This window comes from Chrysemys picta, chromosome 3, assembly GCF_011386835.1.
Source record: "Chrysemys picta bellii isolate R12L10 chromosome 3, ASM1138683v2, whole genome shotgun sequence".
In the NCBI taxonomy this organism is placed as follows: Eukaryota; Metazoa; Chordata; order Testudines; family Emydidae; genus Chrysemys; species Chrysemys picta.
This window is the reverse complement of record NC_088793.1, coordinates 26577606-26599117: the sequence shown is the minus strand read 5'-3', so window position 1 is coordinate 26599117 and position 21512 is coordinate 26577606. Positions and strand designations below refer to the sequence as shown.

At 43.4% G+C, this 21512-nt stretch overlaps 1 protein-coding gene across 1 annotated transcript; it reads right to left on the bottom strand.

Annotated features, from left to right (window-relative positions):
* Positions 1-2263: 2263 nt before the first annotated feature.
* Positions 2264-19395, bottom strand: LOC101931197 (zona pellucida sperm-binding protein 2-like). The gene is made up of 22 exons (XM_065587646.1): positions 19233-19395; positions 18909-18961; positions 16348-16440; positions 15292-15419; positions 14446-14589; positions 13735-13818; positions 12835-13002; positions 12672-12768; positions 12310-12533; positions 11540-11693; positions 11261-11469; positions 11044-11161; positions 10706-10911; positions 7416-7530; positions 7107-7276; positions 6103-6176; positions 5885-6012; positions 5003-5192; positions 3098-3239; positions 2750-2846; positions 2424-2517; positions 2264-2325 (listed from the first exon to the last, which is right to left on the bottom strand). The coding sequence occupies exons 1-21, from the start codon at positions 19253-19255 to the stop codon at positions 2447-2449; spliced, it is 2688 nt and encodes an 895-aa protein (XP_065443718.1). The 5' UTR covers positions 19256-19395; the 3' UTR covers positions 2264-2325; positions 2424-2446.
* Between the last annotated feature and the right edge of the window lie 2117 nt (positions 19396-21512).

The window sequence follows — 21512 nt, the reverse complement described above, 5'->3', positions numbered from 1 at the left end:
GTTTCCTTTGTGAGACAATGTGTCAGTAAGGTTGGTGTTCAGGCTTTAGCCAGTGGGCTGTAGCACAGCCCAAGGATTTTAGATCATTGCTGTTTCTGCCAGCCAAGAATATGCTGACAGCCTTTGAAAGGGGGCCAGAAGCTCAATCTCTACTAAGGGCATTAAGAGATCTGCTCTTAGAGGAGACGGTCAATACCAGCATTACCTCATACCATTTTGTATTAGGTACAGTATAGCTCTTCAGGCTTGGCATTTAGTACACCATTTTATTCATAATGACTCAGTTGATTTTTGTTTTTCCTTTGACTGTAAGAAATCACTCTGAAGAACCTCTCCACCTATGAGGTCTGCAGGATCAAAGGGGTCAAGTTAGTGTGGTAGCACCTCTTTGAAATGCTTCTGGCACTAGAAGTAGAGCTGGCTGCAAGTGTCAGCAAGTTGGCAGAAGACATGAATTTCAGGTCACTATAGCAATGTTTTATTTGGCAGATTTTTAGCCAGAGTGTCACAGCAGTACCAGAGTGTTGTTTAATGCACATGAACTATGGTTTAAACGAAGACCTGGGTTTGGCCTCTGCACCAATTCATTAACTCAGCATTGTGAATTTATCCAGCAGCAACTAGCTGGGAGGTAGCTGCTAGAAGAGCCATTTCCACACTAGGATACAATCTTAGTTACTATGCTACAATTAGAGTAGCTTCTTTACATGATAGGATGGTAAAGATGATCTAGGTCAGACTGCAATTGGTGGAAGGCAACAGAAGTTTGTCCCATACACTGCACAAAACCTCACAACCTAGAGCAGCCTAGTAGTTCAGAATAAAAAAGAGGCGCTATAAGAAGTTGCACAAGGATTGTTTCAAGAACCAAGTCTATAGAAGTAAAATAAAGTAAGCCATGGGGAGGAGGAAGAGGAGTTAACAGGGCAGGGAGTTCAATGGAGGAACCTGTCCTCACTGTGGAGGACTAGTTTAGATTGACAGGATTAAACTAGCTTGGCCAACAACTTGTTGGCAGAAGATGGCAAAGTACCTACTAGATTCTGACAAGCCAAGATTGTATAGCTAAGGTTACAGTTCTAGAAAACTGCACCTAGAAGGCTGCATTCAGAGCCAGCATTCTACAATTTAGAATGCAATTTCAGCTCAAGATGATTTATAGCAAGTGCTGCATTTTCCTACATTAGCCCTCCATACTTAAAATTGCTTAATGGAAGTTGTTAGCAGGAGGCTACAAGGTTAATTTTAAGTGCCTGCTAGAGCAAGCACAACTTGCAAGTCAAGCAACAGATTGTTAATCTCTATGGTAGGGGAGGAACCAAGTTTCTTGAACCACAATTTGAGAACTTGCATCCCCACTAGATCTTAACAGCACTCTTGAAAGGCAGCAATGTGTTCTTGTACAAGTAAATGCAGAGCCTTTAGGTTAATGTATGCAGTCTGCACAATGGAAGAGAGGAAGGAAGGTGAAGGATTGCCACAAATGGTCTCCTGAAACATGGTTTCTTCCATTTTTTTGGTAGAGCTATGGCGGTTTGGATCCTGTTACAATTTTGCACAACATGACAGATCCTAAAAAGTTGATCAGTAAGAGCTTTGGAAAAAATTCAGAGACTCTAAATTTTAGTCCACTGTCCCATCTAAAATGATGGTGTTTGTTCTACATGCTTAGCCTCATTTTAAGAGTTTAGTCACTTTGGATTGCTCTATTGATTAAGACTAGCTTCAGAGCAGCACTGTTTTGAAGGAGGAGAGGTGCTTAAAGGCACTGGGACATTGAGGGAGCAGGCTTGTTGGGGAAATTCTTAAATGCATTTTGTGCTACAGCTGTGTCAAACAAGGCCTCAGGGGAGGGGAAGGGAAGAGAAGAAAAGGAGAAAAATCTGAGTCTGTTTCTAGTAGAACAAGAATTTTGGTTTGGTAATTTAGGATGTGACCCACCACAAACTGTGCATAGTTACATCTCCAATTTAACTGTCAGATACTAAAATGATTTTCAACACCAGACAGTGGACTAGATTTTAACATTGAGATTTTTTTTGTACCTTCCTATGGAGTTACCCAAAGGTGAACAAGCTTCTGTAGTTAGACCTAGACATGTCTTGTTTTATGAGCCACCACTTAATATTGAAGTATTAAGTAGTTGACACTGGGAGGGGAAAAAGTTCAGTAACTAGAGATTGATAATTAAAAAGGGGCAGCATTATGGCTCAGCATTTGCAGCTAAATTTTTAGCTCCAGTTAAGGGACAAGACCAGACAGCTTTAGTTCTCATTTAATAATTTTCGCATACAGATTAGGTTCAGCTTGTCAGTCTTCATTTAGCTGTGAAATTAAAAAAAAAAAAAGTGGTTTAGCAATGTAATTAAAGGTTGCTGTAGCAGCACTTGAGTATGTTAGAGGTTGGGGTCCTTATGCATTACCTTGTGGTACGATTGCATCCAATTCATTTACTTTTCATAATGACTGCCCCAGAAGAGACGTGCCCATGCATATGATATGCCTCAACACTGCGACCTGAAGAGAGAAAATAAGTCTCAAGAGTCTGACCATCCCACAGCAAAGCTGTTTTAGACTTCACGTATGAGCATTATTCCTCAGAGGTCTAAGTTAAACTCCATCTGCAGTTAATACTTAGTTTGACATACACAATGTGTCAATGTCAGTAAAGCTTGTTGCATCAAGAATCCATTAGAGTGCAAGACCTGTGCATCACTAGTGCACGAGTTGAACTTCTTGATACACTTACCAAGCCTCTGTTTTCTAGGAATGCATCTCCTTGCACAAAGAAGATCTGAAGCTGGCCGCCTAGCATCACATATCACCACACTGCAGTGGAAGTATATCTACAAGATAATGAAGTCATGTTATTGTTGGAAGAAGTGCAGTTGCTATAATGTTTCCTTCATGGATCTGAAGAGTCATGCTCATTGTTTTCATCTTGCCTTCCCCCTACAAAGGAACTCTGGCAACCTCCAGGAAGGTTTGTTAGAGGTAGAGACAGGTTAAGCCTTTGTAATAGTACTTGTTTTAGACAGGCATTCCAGGCTCATTAGTGCCTTGACTAGCACCTCTAGCCTTTCTAAGTGCTACTCACCTGTTCTAGTAGTGCATTTCCATCTTGCATGAATGTGAACATTTTCACCTCAAATCTCTTCAGATGAGTGGGAAACTTCACTCTTGAGTTACTGTCCACTTTGTGGAAGATTGTTTGATGGGAGTCCTCTGCATTTTCACAGCTTGGAGAAGCAAAAATAGAGTTAGAGGCCTTAGATTAGCAAGCTACATGTGTCAACATAGCAACCTCAAGCAGAATAGTGGATGTAGTGTAGTGGTAAAGGATCTGTGCCACAAAAATCCAGGTCTGTCCTTGCTCTCAGGTGGAGGAGTGCCCATCAGTCTTGGAGACCCATGGTGTTTGTATTGTACATCATTTCTGCTGCAAATGATGACTCATGTAGGAACCCCATTGTCCCTTCTGAAGACTTTGAGGGCATAGTAACTGTTTTAGTTTAGAGCTAAAGTAAAATTTCCCTCTAGTTTAGGTTAATACTTGGAGGGAATCTGGGGAGCCATTTCAGATTTTGGTAGGGGGCAACTTTAGAGTTTTCAGGTGCCTACATAGCCCTTGGAATCAGTTTTTTCCCGCGTAGATAACTTAGGAGCACTATCAATTTGATTCTTGTATTGATATATAGGAACATGAACTAAAGCCATATTCTAAACTTCTCTACAGAATTTAGAACAATCAAGAGATTTGATGTATTCTTTCCAATCCCAAGACTTGAGGTATCTGTTAAGGCTCTAAAATGGATATCAAACAGAAGTTTGATACTTTGTACACTATCTTTAGTAGAAAAATAAGTTAGCTTACAGTTTCAGACACTGTTACTGCCATTGTGCAGTCTTTATTCCACTAAATTTCATTTTGACCTAAAAGTCATGCAAGTTCTTAAGGGGAATCTTATTTTGGCATATATGTTTACTGATCAGTCATGTACATGACTGACATTTGACTCCATCATTACTGGCAGTATCAGACTTGACCTGCATGTTTTGTACACATTAAGGTACAATTTGAAAATAAGCAGCCTTCATCTGCAATGTGTAAAGTTGAGGGTTTGATATTGGCACTAAGGTGAGTATCAGTTTACATTCTAGAAGATTTGATTGTAACACTTTAAATTAGGAATGACAAAGCAAGTGTTAAAAGTAGTCATAATTATGCCAACCAGGACAGGTTAGGTATTTTAGAACTCACTACCTCGAATTAAAAAAAGTTTAATCATGAGAGAAATAAAGTTGACATGCAGACCAGTAAACCTCCCCCTGCCCCCCAACCCCCACACACTAATCTGTAGTGAACTTTGAAAGACTAAAGTTAGAATGTAGGTGCATTGCACATTGACAGGAAAAGTGTGTTGGGGCAGTGTCAGTACTTAGGCTACATCTACACTACAGGGGGGGGGGGGTGTCGATTTAAGATAAGCTATTCGTGTAGCTGAATTCGATGTATTGCAGCCAACTTACCCCGCTGTAGGGACGGCAGCAAAAATCTACCTCTGCGGCTTCCCGTTGACAGCGCTTACTCCACCAGCAGATGTGGGAGTAAGAGCGTCAATTTGGGGATCGATTGTCGCGTCCCAACGGGATGCGATAAAGCGATCCAAGAGGTAGATTTCTACCTGCCGATTCAGGTGGGTAGTGTAGACCCAGCCTTAGTCTCCAAGTGAGCACTTAGGAGCTTGAATGCTTGTTCAGTACAGCAGCAGCCACAGCTCCCACCCCCACTCCTGAGTAAGATGCTCCCCGTCCCCTCACTCCAGCTCATCTGAGACTGCAGCAGAACAGGAGGCAGTTCTGCTTCTAGTCCTAAGCAGTGTAGCCAGTGGCTACACTGTGGCAGGGGGTGGGGGAAAAAGGAGAGAGCCTAGAGCAGTACAGCTGCAGACAGCAGCAAGGGGAAGAGTATGAGACTCAGGGGAGGAAGGAATTTTGTTACCTGTCTATGATGACAGACCACTGTGGGCTGCTGTCTCTGTCCTGGGAAGTAGTAGCCCAACAGTCTTCTAGATACAGATCTAACTGTGGATCTTCAGAATGGAGCAGTTCCACTTCAAAATACAGTGCCTCTTTTAAGTATTTGACCACAGGATACTCCATCTCCTTGTAGGAGTCAGAATAAGACTTATCTAGAAGGGAGATGAAGAAGAAGTCTTGATGTATTAGAGGAGCCCTTCTTCCAGAGCCATGGTTTCCCCCCCCCCCCCCGGTCCTCACCCACCTACACAATCTCATTTTGCTACAGCAGCAGCTTAAGGATGAGCACATGGGTGTGAAGGGACAGTCTGGAGAATGGGAATTAAATGATCAGGGCAGGGGGGGAGGATTTGCAGATCAGACCCCTCCCCTGGATCTACTATGGGTCTGGGGTGTCAACTGGTTCATTTACAGAGACACTTTGGAGCAAGGACTCTAAGCCATCCTTGATAAGAGTGGCATGGCTGGAGTCATAGTTCCTGCTATCTTCTCTTGCCCACTTGTGTTTCCATCCTTACAAAAGGTAGATAAACTTCTTGGGGGGGGGGGGGGGGGTGAGGGGTTGTGACTTCACATTTATCAATACCATCCCTTAGTACAGAGTCCCAGCAGTGTAGGATGTAGGGTGTTAAGGTGCAGAGAATTGCTTCTGGAAGGGTCTACATTTCTAAAATTAGATGGAGGGAGGGTGCCTATGCACTTACTAGAAATTGGGGGTGGGATATTGTGCTGTCACTATGATTATAGTGGTGCATATTGCAGCCTAGGGTCAGTCACTTCCTGCTACTCCTATAACCACTCCCCACCCCCTAGAAGGGCCAGCTCTTAGGCTGCTCATCCTTACCTTTGAACAGCCTCAAGCTTAGAGCAAGAGAGCCAAACCCTGGCTCGATACTGGGTGCTGGGTTGTTTTTGGAGCTGTACTGGACAACGATGGTCTCATTTATCATATACTGACATGCACACTTCAGCCTGGGAGTGGGAAGTAGAGTTTAGAGATAGTTATAATCTTTATGTTTCAAGAAACAACCCTTCCCCTTCTATCTGTACAGCAGTACTTACTGGTATATTGGTGTAGTACTGCCAGGTCTGAAGTAGGAGACGTCGTTTTCATAGGTCATAACAGTGTTCTCAAACTGAAAGAAGAGACTGGAGACTATTAACTATTAACACCAAAAGCAAGTTGAGTTAAGTTGCTAGAGGTACAAGTGCTGCAACAGCTACTGTAGTTACCATATTAACTACAGTGGCAAAGGTGAATAGTCACTTGCACTCAGCCAAGATCTAGTATTAGAACAGTGTCATTTTCTTCAGCCCCCAGAGAGAGATCATTGGGTAATGTGCACATTAGTGTTGCCAGTATTCACAAACAGCATAAAAGCCAGTAAGTTCAGGGTGTCATGCTGTGCAGTGAAAGGGTGTTATGTGCCCAATGAAAGCAGTAACTTGACTCTAGGGTAGTTCAGTAATGACTGTATTTGACATGTTGCATTAAAAGTTGCCTGATGTGGCTCAATTACTTGGTAACATTACCAATTAATCCATCCAAGTCTTACTCCTATGTATAGTATAGATGGTAATCTTTGGTGCAGGAAGCAGCCTGCGTTTCTTCAATGGGTCCCCTCTACTAATCCTGCATCATCCATTGGCTCACCACTACAATAGATGTGGTAGCAACACCTGCCTCTGAAAAGAGAGGTGATGGAGTTTACAAAACCTTGTCTTCATTCTCTATGAATGAGTGACATGTTTTGTTGGTCAGATGGTGCAGCCATCCTAAACTCATGCTATCAAAACCTTTGTAACTAGGTAGAATGTAGCCTTCAGTTTGAGCCGGAAGATGGCCAGAATCCTTTCAAGTGTTAAGGAGGCACCTCATGAGCCAGAGACTGTAGTAGGTGGGACAGAGGTTGAGATCATAGCTAGGACCACCTAAAGAGGAAGGTGGTACAGGTTTCTGGAAAGCCAGCTATCAACATCTCACGGGTATGTTCTGCAAAACAAGCTATGGCTCTTGCCATCTGAGCCAACCAGGTACAGATGGAGTGTCAGGGTGGTTCCTTTACCTTTCTACTTGTTCCACAGGTGTTTACATGGAATATGAATGTTGCACTCTTCTCAGTCACTGAGACAGGCCTGCATTGTTTGTCTCTCAAGACAAATAAGCTGGTATCCAGGTCTGCGATTCCTGTTAGCTTTATTGCAGTGATAGCCATTGTTCCATTTGGCAGGCAGTCTGAAAACAAGTAGACATCCATTGTATGTGTCCATTCAGCATACTCTCCTACACCCCTCCCCAGCAGAGGGGCAGCATTACCAGTCTAGATCATTTTGGTCAAGCATTCCAAGTAGGGTGGCAACAAAAAAAAGTGTACCTATTAGTTCTTTAGGGGAAAATCTGCAAGAGATTGAAAAGTCTGTCATGTCAGCATGAGTGTTATCCTTCATTGTTAAATGGAGTGAAGCTGTTATTCCAGAGGGATGAATATCCTAGGAGAGATAACAAGTTAATAGCTTATCAATAGGAGTTAGACAGGTGAACTTTTATTTGGCATGCCAGGTCAGTTTAAAAAGCCAAAAGGTGAAATCATGGCCCAGTTGTCACTGATGTCTTCAGTGAGACCAGGGTTTTATCCTTTGGCACAAGTCATGTGACTTGTCTCCAGATGAAGCATTTGCCCCTGGCTCCCACATTTGATGCCAACTGATTTATTGTAGCTCTGCAGTGCACTGGAGGCCATGGACCAACCTAACCCACCTGGTCAAGCCTAGTGCTCTAGACACTAGATTTTACTATAGAAAGGTTTGTAGGAGAGGCTTGCTCAGGTCAGACAAACCATTAAGGGAGAAGCTACCTAGTAATTCTGTGTAGTTTTGAAATCCATGATTAACTGGGACTCCAGTTTCTCAAGTAGTGTTTTCTGTTTGCTACTTCTGCAGCTAAGAGGCTTTAGTGCCATGTTTGAGCTCTTTGTAAGGGCTCATGTTGCACCAAGTTTAGTGGAGTACTGTTGGCACTGTTTATGTCAGCATAATTAACCCTGGTAGAGTGAAGTTGGGGGCAGGGGGAGAGGAGGAGAGAAAAATCTAGTCTTTGGTTAGGAGGCAAGGTATAGCACAAGTGTCCCACAGGCATTTATTCTAGCATGAGAAGTTCCACCACCTGTGGTAAATTATCTACAGCAACTCAAGATTTGTTCCATTTCTGATTCAGCTGCCATATTAGGTTGCCATTTCACAATAATGGCAAGTTTAAAGCCCAAACATATTGGGAGAGCTAGATGCAGAGAATTTTAGGCATCCAAGTCTGAGGGTGCTAAAGGAGTTGGCTGATGTGATTGCAGAGCCATTATCTTTGGAAACTCATGGTAATCATGGATGACTGGGAAAAGGCTAATGTAGTGCCCATGGGGGGGGGGGGGGGAGGGGGGAGAAGAGAAGGGAGGAAGAATCATGGAGCAGGCCCTCAAGGAATCAATTGAGGCACTTTGAAGAGAGGAAAGTGATCAGGAACAGTCAGCATGGATTCACCAAGGGCAAGTCATGCCTGACTAGCCTAGTTGCCTTCTATGAAGAGATAACTGGCTCTGGATGAAGGGAAAGCAGTGGACATGTTATTCCTTGACTTTAGCAAAGCTTTTGATACAGTCTCCCACAGTATTCTCACCAGCAAGTTAAAGAAGTATGGGCTGGATGAATGGACTATAAGGTGGCTAGATCATTGGGCTCAACTGGTAGTGATCAATGGCTCCATATCTAGTTTGGGTCCCTCTGCTTGATACTGGCTGCCAAGGGTCAGTCCTGGGGCTGATTTTGTTCAATATCTTAATGATCTGGAGGATGGTGAGGATTGCACCATCAGCAAGTTTGCAGATGACACTAAACTGGAGGAGTGGTAGATATGCTTTAGGGTAGGGAATAGGCTACAGAGGGATCTAGACAAATTAGAGGATTGGGCCAAAAGAAATCTGAGGTTTAACAAGGAGAGTTAACAAGTGCAGAGTCCTGCACTTAGGATGGAAGAATCCCATGCATTGCTACAGACTAGGGACTGAGTGGCTAGACAGTAGTTCTGCAGAAAAGGACCTAGGGGTTACAGTGGAAGAGACACTGGATAAGAGTCAGTGTGCCCTTCTTGCCATGAAGGTTAAGATGGCATTTTGGGCTGTATAAGTAGGAGCATTGCCAGCAGATTGGGGAACCTGATCATTCCCCTCTATTCAACATTGGTGAGGCCTCATCTGGAGTACTGTGTCCAGTTTTGGGCCCCACACTACAAGGATGTGGGGGGGGGGGAGAAGAGAAAAAACCCCACCCACCCAGAAAGTCCAGTGGAGGGCAACTAAAGTTATTAGGGGCTGGAGCATGACTTATGAGGAGAGGCTGAGGGAACTGAGATTTTGTCTGCAGAATAGAAGACTGGGGGGGGGGGGGGGATTTGATAGCTGCTTTCCACTACCTGAAAGGGGGTTCCAAAGAGGATGGATCTAGACTGTTCAGTGGTAGCAGGTGACAGAACAAGGAGTAATGGTCTCAAGTTTCAGTGGGGGAGGTTTAGGTTGGCTATTAGGAAACACTATTTCATTAGGAGGGTGGTGAAGCACTGGAATGGGTTACCTTGGGAGATGGAATTTCTTTTGAGATTTTTTAGGGTCAGGCTTGACAAAGTCCTGGCTGGGATGATTTAGTTGGGGGATTGGTCTTGCTTTGACCAGGGGGTTGGACTAGATGACCTCCTGAGGTCCCTTCCAACCCTAATATTCTATGATTTTAAGTCCAAAATTTAGACCTTCAAAGCCTCCTGCTCAATTGGTGCCTAACCCTGTAGGCATCTAAATTTCTGCCCATGTACTGGCAGCAAGCTGCTTAAGTCCTAATGCTAAGCTACTTGGCACTTAGTTCAGTTATGATGGAACTTTGGCATGAACTATATGTTCCCCTTTCCTATCTTACCTGCAGGGACCAATCCAGTAGGCCTACTTAGAAGCAGAGTACCTGATTGGACCCTGCAGACAGCTGGAAGGAAGGTGTAGTGCCACCTTGGTACTGGGTAGAATAAGTGGAAAAATCCAGGTTCAAATTGCTACTCTGGAGCAGGAACTTTTCACCAGTGTCTCCCACACCCTGGGCTCCTGACAACTGTTGATTCCACTCAGGACTACTTCCTAGACTGTGACTCTCAGCCTTTCCAAACTATTTCAGGAGTCTGATTGGTCTCATGTACCCTTGCTTACAAAAGCATAGCTAGATGCAATACAAAGTGTCACAGCACACTTAGTAAGTTAAGCAATTCTGCAGTCTCATTTTTACCATATTGTAAATCAATTGGTTAGATATTGTACTTATTTCAGGGTACAGTATATAAAGTGTAAACAAATCATGGTCTATGAAATGGTTTTCTACTGACTTCATGAGGATTTTATGTAGCCTGTTGTAAAACTAGGCATCTAGAGGAATTTATGTACCCCTGGAAGACCTGTGTACCCCTGCTCCAAGAGACTTAGGCTCAGCATTCCAATGTTGGACTAAAGTCCTTTGAGGAGACTAATCCTAAATTGCTTGCTGGAAGGGTTTCCCCCTCCTTCCTACTGACAGGATTATGGAATTCTAGCTCCCCTCCCACCAGTTATAGTGGGCTAGACACCATGCACATTGTTATCTTTACCTCATATAGTACATGAGGTGCATAAAGAGGAACACGAATTGTGAAGTGGGTGCCGTTGTCATCCAGTCCATAGTTGTGCTTCTGAGCAGCATCAGGTGATAGGCTCAGGTTTGAAATGAAGGGCAGCCAGTTTTGATCCACATTGCCACGAACAACTGTTAGATAGAGGTTGTCATCATCACAGAATCCTCTTGCACTAGGCAACACTGTAACAGATGGAGATGTGATCATTTGTACATGGAATATTAGTATTTTGCCTGACAAGGGAACTCTATGGACTTAATCTGAGTTGCACCATAAGGGTGGGGGGGAATGACCATTTGTCTTGGTCTTGTTACCTGCATCCTTGACAGGAGAGATGGTTATGACTGGAACAGTGAAGGTCTCATGTGTTGGCTGTACTATGAATCCAAGTGTAACATTCAGAGTATAGAGTCTAGTGTCCTCTGTTAAGTACTGAGAGAGAGAGAGAGACACACATATTGCATCAAGTCACATTTAGACACTCCAAGCAGTAGAGGATCACAACATGTGTATTAAGTACTAAACAGATACCTCTTTCTTAATGCTAGGCACATCAAATGGGGTTTCTATTACATAGCCTTTGTTTCCATTAGGGTATCTAGTCTCATAGACTTTGTATCCATACTGAAGGGCTTCAGGCACAGTTACAGTTGTATCATCTATGGTCAAGTTCACCAGTTCCACATCTGGGAGGAATGTTCCAATGGTCACGTTGATCAGCCTAATGCTGGAGTTGGTATCTAGGAAGAAGTGGTGTGGTGTTAGGCCTTTGCTAAAAAGCAAGTGTGAGCTTAGAGTTCAGTTACTTACTGTTTGTTATGGTGGGCGGTACAAGTTTAAAGGGAGTTTCTATTTTCTTGATGATGGTATGCTTGGTCACTCCCCACCTGTTGTCTTCCCACTGATGTTCCAAAAACATATTAATGTAGTATTTTGTCCCATGCTGTCCCTCACTCACATGGGTCTGAAAGGTCAAGTTGTAAGTTCAGTATACTATGTTAGATACCCAGACAGTTGCATGCAGGATGTAGTTTCAGGAGCATTAAGGTGAACTGACAAAAAGCCATTTACTTGTGCTAACAGTAGCATACTAGGTTGCAGTTGCATGATCCTGCTTTTCTGGGACAGCTCTGTACAGGAGCAGAAATAAGGGGGCAGGTGCTTCTCAACTTCAAACTGCTCAATCCATATCCCTGTCCCCTCTCCTCCCCCCATACTGCCAGCTTTATGTTCTTCCAAGTTTAGTCCCCTCAGATCAAAGACCTTCTCCACAAATGGGGAGGGGGGGGGTGTCTCTCAAAGAGATTAAGTGGCAAATGAAGAGCCTCATGAGTTCCAAGGGTGTTCAACCCTCATTGATCTTATGAGACAGCCATGGCCAACTGGAAGAGCTAGTCCATCAGGTGCAGTGTTGAGAGCTCCCAGGTCAATGTTCTTATGTGGAGAATTGAAAAGTGGGGGCATAACTCCCCTGAAGTCCCCTTTTCCTCTCACATTGGATTTATGGAGCTGGATGGGGAATCCTCCCTACCAGTCAGTAGCCTTCTGCCTGTGGCTCAGACTGACAGGCATCCACTAACCTTGTAATAGCCACCTTCTGCACCGATGGGCATCTGGATGGTAATTTCATTTGTATTGTTGGATAGCACATATTTCCTGGAAGCAATTTCTCTGGCAGAAAGTTTGTGAAGATCCACACCAATTTCAACAAGGAGATCATTGAAGCTAGTTGCCCCAGCAGAGAGGGTTTGGAGGTTTTTTGGAATGGTCCATATAATTGTGTCATCTGTATAATCCACCCCATCTTAATTTAGAAAGGATATTAGGCATTTCCATTAGTATCAAGAGCAGTACTTAAGGGAGTTAGCAGCTAGGCATGTCTCAAATATCTTGAAGATGTGCTGAATGTTTAGCATTAGATTTAAAAGATACTAAGTCTCACCTATAGGGCAGGCCACAGCAGTATCTACCATCAAGATCATCCATCGTTGCTTGTAGAATGTACTTGCTCTCACTGCAGAGAAGGTCACTCCTCGAACCTGCAAGAGTAGATGCTGTTAGAGCTGTGCAGTGAGAGCACACAGATGGTGAAGGAGTGCACCAACCTTGACTAGCTGTGCTTCTGCAGCATTGTATGGAGCTCTCAGCAAAATCCTAGTGTCTGTTGTATTGAGTCCATAGCCAGCATTCTGAGCATCACTCACTAGCAGAGCCTTCCTTCCAGTGGGCAGGTGAAATACTACTTGCCAAATAGACACTGCCCCAGCTGTTGCCTGAGGGAGACAAACAGCTCAAAAAGTTTTGCCATGTCTTTATCATACTACCTTACATTTCCATTCTCATTTACACTTTGAGACTCTCTCTCCCCCTCCCCCCCCCCCAGCATCAAAAAGCTCATTTTGCAGTCCTGGAAAGACAGTACTCCCTCTGCTAGGGTGCCTATAAACCTAGTGTTGTAGCTGTGTCAGTCCTAGGATATTAGGAAAGAAGGTGGGTGAGGTAATTTTTTTTGACCAATTTCTGAAGTTGGTCCAATAAAAGATTACCTCACCCATCTGGTCTCTAAAAACCCAACAGTTAAGCAGCTGTTTCTTCTGTGGTTCACTAACTTGTTTTTCAAACTGACTAGCTCATTGTTTCCTTGTGCTCCCTATTTACCAGTTGCATAATCTACCCATGGATTATGAATTTTGGATTATAGGTGGTCTTTATATAGTAGCTGGTATGATGGTGCATTGGCCTCAAGATACTACTGAGGTAGTGATACCAGCCACCTCATTTGTGAGGCTACTCCTATCTTTCCTTCACTTGTCCTGTTGCTCTACATCTGTTACCAGGAAGCTAGGAGATGTCTCCCTACCTGTATCCTTCAGTCCAGGAGTTCTGTTCTCTTCCTATATTTTTTTGGAGGCTGACTCCTCAGTGCAGGCTTTCAATATATTGCTGGAGTAGTTGTAAATAGGACACATTGACCCAGGAGTAACAATGGTAGCATCTAAACTTACCTCTGGAAAGGCTAGAGCCCAGTCCTCAGGTTCATCTTGGAGCAAGTCTGCTGTTATCTGTGGAACATTCCTCCTGACAGACACCTTGCAAAGGAACATCCACCATTAGTGACACCAAGTTCTAGTCTCCTGATCCCCACTATGTGGGGCATTTGAGTTAGTGATCACATTCCCCTGGCTGGGAGAAACTTCTCCTTTTAGAGTCTGAAGTTTGTTGCTTGAACTACCAAACAGCCTTTAATAAAAGGCTGATGGACAGAAGCTGTCTGGCTTCTCTGCATTTCACCAGTTGACTGTACCCTTTTCCTTTTAGTCTAGCCAGTGCACCTACTTCTCAGGTTCTCTGAAGAAAGAACCGAGAAATAACCATTTCCATTTTAGGAATGGACTCCCATACTTGGGAGTTCTCCTGGATACTGTTTTGATAAACCATTTGGCTTTAACCTATTTGACATTAAAATGTTGACAAGCTCAACATTTGATCACCTAACTTCCTAGAAATAAGTAATGCTTTAGGCAATACCCATTAATTTATTGGATAAAAAAATCCAGGTGGGCCCTGGACTATTTGAATCCTATTACCACGTGCAGTACATTCTGCTTATAATGCTTAGTAGCCAAGTGTTTGGGTTCCCATCCAAGGCCCTATCCAGAGGGCTCTTTTACAAGTTCCCCCCTTCCCCATGGAAGATCAGTGCTTGGGAATCTTACCTCCATGTAGTTAGTTTCACACACTAACTCTCTTGGATGCCATGGACTGTAAGGACAACTCACAGTCTTCAAGTGAGTTAGAGCATTTTTCATATCTGGATTAGTAGCTGCTTGGATTTGTACTGTTACTGTGTACACATCACTCTGCAGAGATGAAGCAAAAGCTCTTATGCAAGATACTCTGATTAGTGCCCCCAAACAGGTCCCTTCTCCCACCATCACCTCTTATTTGCTCAACCCTAACTAGTGATGCAAATACTGCAAATTAAGTGTTGAGGCATTACAACCAAATCTGTCCAAGTAGACTAGATGAGTGCAGCACTTGAAGAGTATTTTGCATATCTGACACAAGTATTGCCTACAAGTCTAAAGTATTTGAGAGAGGATTCAGAGTCCTTGCCCCTTTCCAGTAGTCACCATGTTATAAAAGCAAGTGCCGGAAGTTGCTGAGGGAGAGGTCCAAATTAGATGAATTACATAGCTGGTCAGATATCAGGTTGCAGAGAAAGATAGTTACCTGCTGCTAGCAGGGCAGATAGCCATCTGTTCATATATTGGAGGGGTAAGGTTTCTTCTGTGGCAATTAAACAGTCTACATTATGTTACCACGTTAGTCTGTCTACTACAACACACATTGATGTTTCTACCACAATATACCCCGATGCCTGGGAAAGAGCTCTGGGGAAGCTAGGCAGTGTTCTCTAAGTGGCACTAGTTAGTAGACAAGCAACATATTGCTACATTACAGTCTTTGTACAACTCATTGGAAGTTGTAACTTTTATGTTAAAGGACAGACTTTAACATGCCCTACTTTTCTATTTTATTTATTGATACAGTAGGCTTACCTCAATATGAGTGTAGCAGCTTAGAATGGAAGCACGGAATTCAATGTTACCCCAATAATTATACTCTATTGTATAGCCACACTGTGCTGCCAGGGTCTCATCAATCTCCTGGGCTGTGCCGAACTGGTCTGTGAAAAGGTATTCGAGTATAGCTGTCAGAAGACCTTCAAGCTACATGCAAGCTCCGAGCTTTTTCTTGGACATGAGCATGCAAAGCTACCAGTTCATCCCAGAGAGCCATTCCAAGGCTACACTGTACAATAATCCCTTTTGTAGATTTTACAGTGACCATTACTTTGGTGTCATACTTTGAAGACTTCACTGTAGCTGATTACCAGCATCATAATCAGATCCACATTTCCCTTTTTAATCTCTAGCACTAATCTTATAGCTGGTGATTCAGTGCCTCAATTTCTCTCCCCCCCCCCCATCCCAATCAGCTGTTCTACTGGCTGTGACCCAAGGTCACATGTCAGCAACTTGCTAGGCTATCATAGGTGTGAGTTAGTTACTTTGTGGCTTCCATCTTGCTGTAGTCCAATGCATGCATTAACAGAAAACCAAGGATCTATTTGATCACTTGACCACCAGGCTAACCAAGGTAGAGTTTAGTCCTTGGTGTTTACCTGGAACATCAATAGCCTATTTCATATTATTAGTGGATCTAAAATCTTGATCTTAATAAACCCAGATTTGGAGCTGTAGTAGGAAGAGTAGGTACAGTTACCATGACATCTGTGGAGAAGGTACAAATGAGGATTACCCACAAAACTCATTGATCAGATTAGCTAGACTATTAACAAAGTGGGTTTTTTTTTAGGCTTCTCATTAGAAGTTAAATATTGTTGGTCTTACAATGGGAGACCCAGCGTAGATACTCCTATACAACATTCCTGGTATTACAGACTTGATGCCCCAATGCATGGTAGCCATAGGTAACAGAGTTTAGGTATTTATAAATGGGACATGCTGTTAAGAGGTAATAGGCAGCTTTGAAAATGCCTCTTATTCCTTCCACTTTCCCCAGCCTTTCCTTAAAGCTCACGCTCAGCTTACCAACAGCAGCGAAGATCAGATACTGGTCCTCAAAGTGCTCTGCATTCAGTGCAACCCGCAAGAGGCTCCCCAGGCACTCTGAGCTCAGGGAGCCTGTAGAGATGCGAAGACAAATAATTAGTAACTGTATCACCATAGGCATCAAGATGCTAAGTTCTTTAGAAGTAGACTTCACTACTGAAATGCTGCCACTTCTGGGGTCAAACAGCAGCTCTATCAGTACATAGTTAAGACCATAGCCACCTGTAGTTTCACTAGGTTAGAGAAAACTCAAACCCATGTGTGTATCAAGGGTCTGAGACCAGATGGCACAGGGATCCCATGGGTTTAACCAGAAAGGGTCATGTAATAGCTTTATTGAAAAAAGTGTGTCACACTGGTCACTATAATTACTGCAAGATGTGTACAAACATTAAAAGTTATATTCTCCAAGTCTGCAGTTAGAAACAGGTCACGCAAAAGTAGCAGGTCTTGAGTGATGCTTCTCTAGCTAGTGATGGGATACACAGTGGTCCACCATGGAGATATTCCTATTGTATGACAACTATATTTGACTTCGAAGGCTAATGACTTCTGAAGTCTGCCAGAGTTTAACAGGAACAGCAGGAGAAGGGAATCCTATTTTGAGGTGAACATTAAATGTCTGTTCTAGTATATTTGAGGTTGCAGAAAGAAACTCTGGCATCCTTCACCTAGGAGCAAAAAGACAGTGGATTTGCTTCATGAAAGATCTCAGCCAGGCTTAGTCAGCAACACTAGAATAACTTTGGGTGAGAACTGATCAGTTAAATTCAGGTGCAAGAATGCATGGTTGCATATAAAAACAAAGTCATAACATTTGACTAGTCTCAAATTTCCTTTTTAATAGTTGTACTATGCACAGCACTTGAGCTCAAGAGCAGTGATCTAGAGTAAGACTGGTAAACTGCTTTTGTGAACAGAGGATCTGGGATTTCTGGGGGGGAGGGAGGGGAAGAAGGCATTCAGTCATGAGGGGCTGGATACCACAGGGGGACACTTTGAAGTGACTTGGGGCTGGGGTGATCTATTATCAACCTGCAAGTTAGGAACAACCCTAGGTTGAGAAAACAAAACTAGCTGTTTGAGAACAGAAGGCTAAGTTGCTGCCTTGAGCTGAATATCTAACGTAGAGTCACTGCTCTCCAGGAGGAGTTTTAGAAGCAAACCCAGTTATAAGTTAGGGACTCAGTCCCACAGACTCCCCTTCATGGAGATCACTTTACACACAAGTTTCAGAGTAGTAGCCATGTTAGTCTGTATCAGCAAAAATGATGAGTCCTTGTGGCACCTTAGAGACTAAAATTTATTTGGGCATAAGCATTTGTGGGCTAGAACCCACTTCACAAGATGCATGAAGTGGAAAAAACAAAAACAAAAATAAAACAGGAGCAGGTATAAATATATGAAAGGATGGGGGTTGCTTTACCAAGTGTGAGGTCAGTCTAACGAGATAAATCAATCAACAGAAACATAACTTTTGAAATGGCAAGAGAGTAGCCCATTACAGACAGTTGACAAGAAGGTGTGAGTAACAGTAGGGAGAAGTTAATCCCACAGAAGTCAGGGACTATTCATATGCAGAGCTACAGGAATAAGTGTTTGCAAGGCAGAGGCATTAGAAGAGTCTTTCTGACAAGTTGTAAGATCACTCAGACAAGACAGGGAATTGTGATGCTAGAGAGAGAATGACTATACCCTGGTAATGAGGCCACTTAGGTTCTAAGTCTCCTACTCAATGACTATGTGAGACTTTATCTAGAGTGAAAGAGCTTCACTAGGAGAAATTGAGGAAGCCCCACGTGAGAATCTTATAAACCAATTGTTGGGGGGTACTTAAGAGGTGAAGACCCCTGTTCAAGTCCTCTCACCCCCTCCCCCAACCCCATCGGGGGGGGGGGCAGAAGAGAGACCCAGGCTCAATTCCCCATATTGGGGACTTCAATGAAGGAGGCACCATTTCTAAGGGTCGGGAGTCTGATCCATTAGGACTGCTCAGAGCAGGACTACTGCATTGATCCCACAGTGAAAGATAAGTGGGAAGGGTATTTTGAAGATCATGCTAGAGGTGCAATCCCCAGCTTCAGAAGAGACATGGTCAGAGAGGCTAGGTACTTACAGCATCTCACATTGTTGCAGCTACATTGTTTTTAGTGCTCTAGTTTGATCAGAGGTAGTGCAAGTACGTCTTGAGCTGGGCCTCAAGAAACTCTAGGTGTAGCCATATCCTTAGAACAGTTTTATTTGGGCTGTGCACTTCTCTAGAGTGTGCAAGTGTATGTGACAGTATTAAGTACTCTAGTCTCTAGGTAGAAGTTCATAGGTTAGAGCAAGTGGTCTACTGAGACAAGAGACTCAAATAGAACCACCACACACCTGGCCAGCGCTTACAGCAGCCACATGCCTTCCCTAGCACCACACTGGAGCATTGAAGTAAAACACCATTTACTGAAAAGCCACTGGGGCGGGGGGGAGGGGGGGGGGAAAAGAAGAGGAGATGAAACCTATTTGCCTGCATTTCAAGGTAGTTCAAAGTTATTTACCTGGCCTGTCTTGGGTCCATATTTCAGAGGCTAATACACCTATTAGGAACAACCTGCAAGAGAAAGAAATATGTGCAGATACATAGTTGTCTTGATAGCAGTTTCTTTAGTTGGAAAAAGTTTCATTTCAGCATTGCTTAATTCTAATTAAAGCTTTTATAGGTGTGATTACATATTTAGACTTTGAGAGTCTAAGTCCCCTCCTTTGGAGCAGACAGGCTCATTCTCTGTTACTTTTAAGAATTTAGGAGACAGTCATGAGACTACCACAGCCTGCACTCCACAGGGAGAATCATAATCAACAGAAATACCACAAACACTCACCTCAACACAAGGTTTGGCACCATTGCCCTTTAGAGCAGCTACCAGCTGTAGCCTCTTTTCTCTTACAATGAAAAGCAGACCAAAAGTTTGAGAATCCTAAGCCAACTTGTAGTGTTAAGCCCCCAGACTGTGTTTTCAAGGCTTTGGATTCACAATAAAAAGAAAACCCAAGACTCCATTTTTATACTCATGCAAATCATTTGCAGCTGCTTCCCCAATTATACACCTATAATTCAATTCACCTAGTAATTCACTTTAATAGTTAATTACATTATTTTCTGTGTTCCTTCAGAGGTGATTTTTGCCAATTCCTGAGTGAGACTGATGAAGCTGTTAGAGACAATGAGATAATTAGTAAACTCAAAATAGAGGTGGTTTGAAGACCACTAGCCTTGAGTTACTTTCCTCCAAGTGTATCTCCTAGTTAGAGATATTTATTTATTCCAATTCCAAAAATCAGGAAAAAAATTAGTTTAGCCAAACAGAATCAGAAAATTTTGAAGAATTTTCAATGCATCAGCAATGCCTGTTTTGAGTCAGATGAAACCAAAGTCTCATATCAGAGGTGTCTGCTTTAACTGCTGTTCTATAGGATATTCTGGTGTGGAAGTGTGTGAGGGGCTCCCTGAATCTCTCCTGCTGAAGCTGTTCTACTTTGTATAAATACTTGACTAGTCTGTGGCCAGACAAGTGAGAATGACTGTATAGTGTAGTGGTTACAGTTAGACCACTCACCTAGCAAGTGAGTGCCAATGAGTTCCTGGCCAACGAGTATTTCATCACTTATACAAAGTGAAACAGCTTCAACAGGAGAGCATGAAAAAGTCCTGTTGTGGAAGATCTTATTGCTCAGTGGTTTGGGGCATTGTTTCATGAAGTTAGAAATCTATGTTCAAATCCTTTCCCCCAGAAGGGGGAATAAAATCTGTCTCTTCCAGATGAGTGCCCTAGCCTAAAAATTATAAAGAGGGTGCCATCACCTCCTCCTGTTTTGTGAATGGCATCTAGGTCAAATTTGTAAATAGTGCCAGGTAGACTGAAATTTAATTTTTTTGGCAAATAAACTATTCATGCAAAAAAATTCACCCAGCTCTGCTCCTAGTATTTGCAAGATCTGCATTTCCATTAACACCCTCCTTACTCTGTCTGCTTTCCATTTTGTGAATTAGGTCTGTCTTACCTTTGATTGTACTAAGAACAACATGACATTACAACTTGCAGGGAAAAAAAGTATAGAAAGTGAAAACAGCTCACAAAGGCTGCAGTTAACTTTGTTTATTTTAAATCAGGATTTTAAAAATATTTCCCTTTCAAAAAAGTTTTTTTGGGGGAGGGGTGGGGGAGTGGAGAGAGGTGCAGGTTTAGACACTTTTGCCCACCAATTTTAAGCCTACCCTAATTGCTATAGAGACAGTGGCCTCTATTTTCAAAAGGGATTGTAAAAAAAGCAGGATCTGTCAGCTCACACAGACTGCGATATTACTGAGTTCACGATGACTTTGCGAACAGGGGCTGCTAACAGGGAGTTTCGCAAGGGAGTTTGGAAGGGGGCGAGGGTCCCTTGCCAGTTCCATCTGTTTTCTCTTGATTCCCCTTAATACCTATAAAGCAACTACATTCATAACTTTTTGCTTAAACAACCCTTTCAGCTGACAGGGGGCTGCAGACGGGAGTTTGACAGAGGGAGGCTTACGATGGTTAGGAAGACCCGCAACACCTGTGCCAGCACTGCTACTGTCTCCTCCACCTGTGCCTGTAGCCAGACAGAGTGCCTAAGCATGGATGCCTCTACCCAGATCCTGGTGTGGCTTTGCAAAGACTGTAACTTGCAATTTCCACCTACTGATATCCAGGCTGGGGGGACCATCCAATGTGAGAGGTGCCTGCTGGTGGAATCTCTCAGGCAGCAGGTGGGAGAGCTAAAGGAGGAGGTGGCTAGGTTGAGGAGCATCCGTATCCACGAGCAATTCCTCGACAGTGTCCATGTGGAGACAGCTGAGGTAGCTGTCCCAGTACACAGGACTGCTGATACACCACTGGTGGAGGAGGAGATGGCTCAGGGTGGACACTGGCAGTTGGTTACTTCTGGCAGCAGGCAGTGCTCCACCCTTGCTCCGAACCCTCCTGCCGTGGTTATAGGTAACCGTTATGCTCTTCTTGATACAGGAAAGAAGGAATCACTCCCTACAGTAAAGGAGGAGAAGCCTCGTACCCCTAAGGCTGGAAAGTCTGCTGCCACCACTGCGAATAGGAAACGTAGGGTAGTGGTGGTCGGAGACT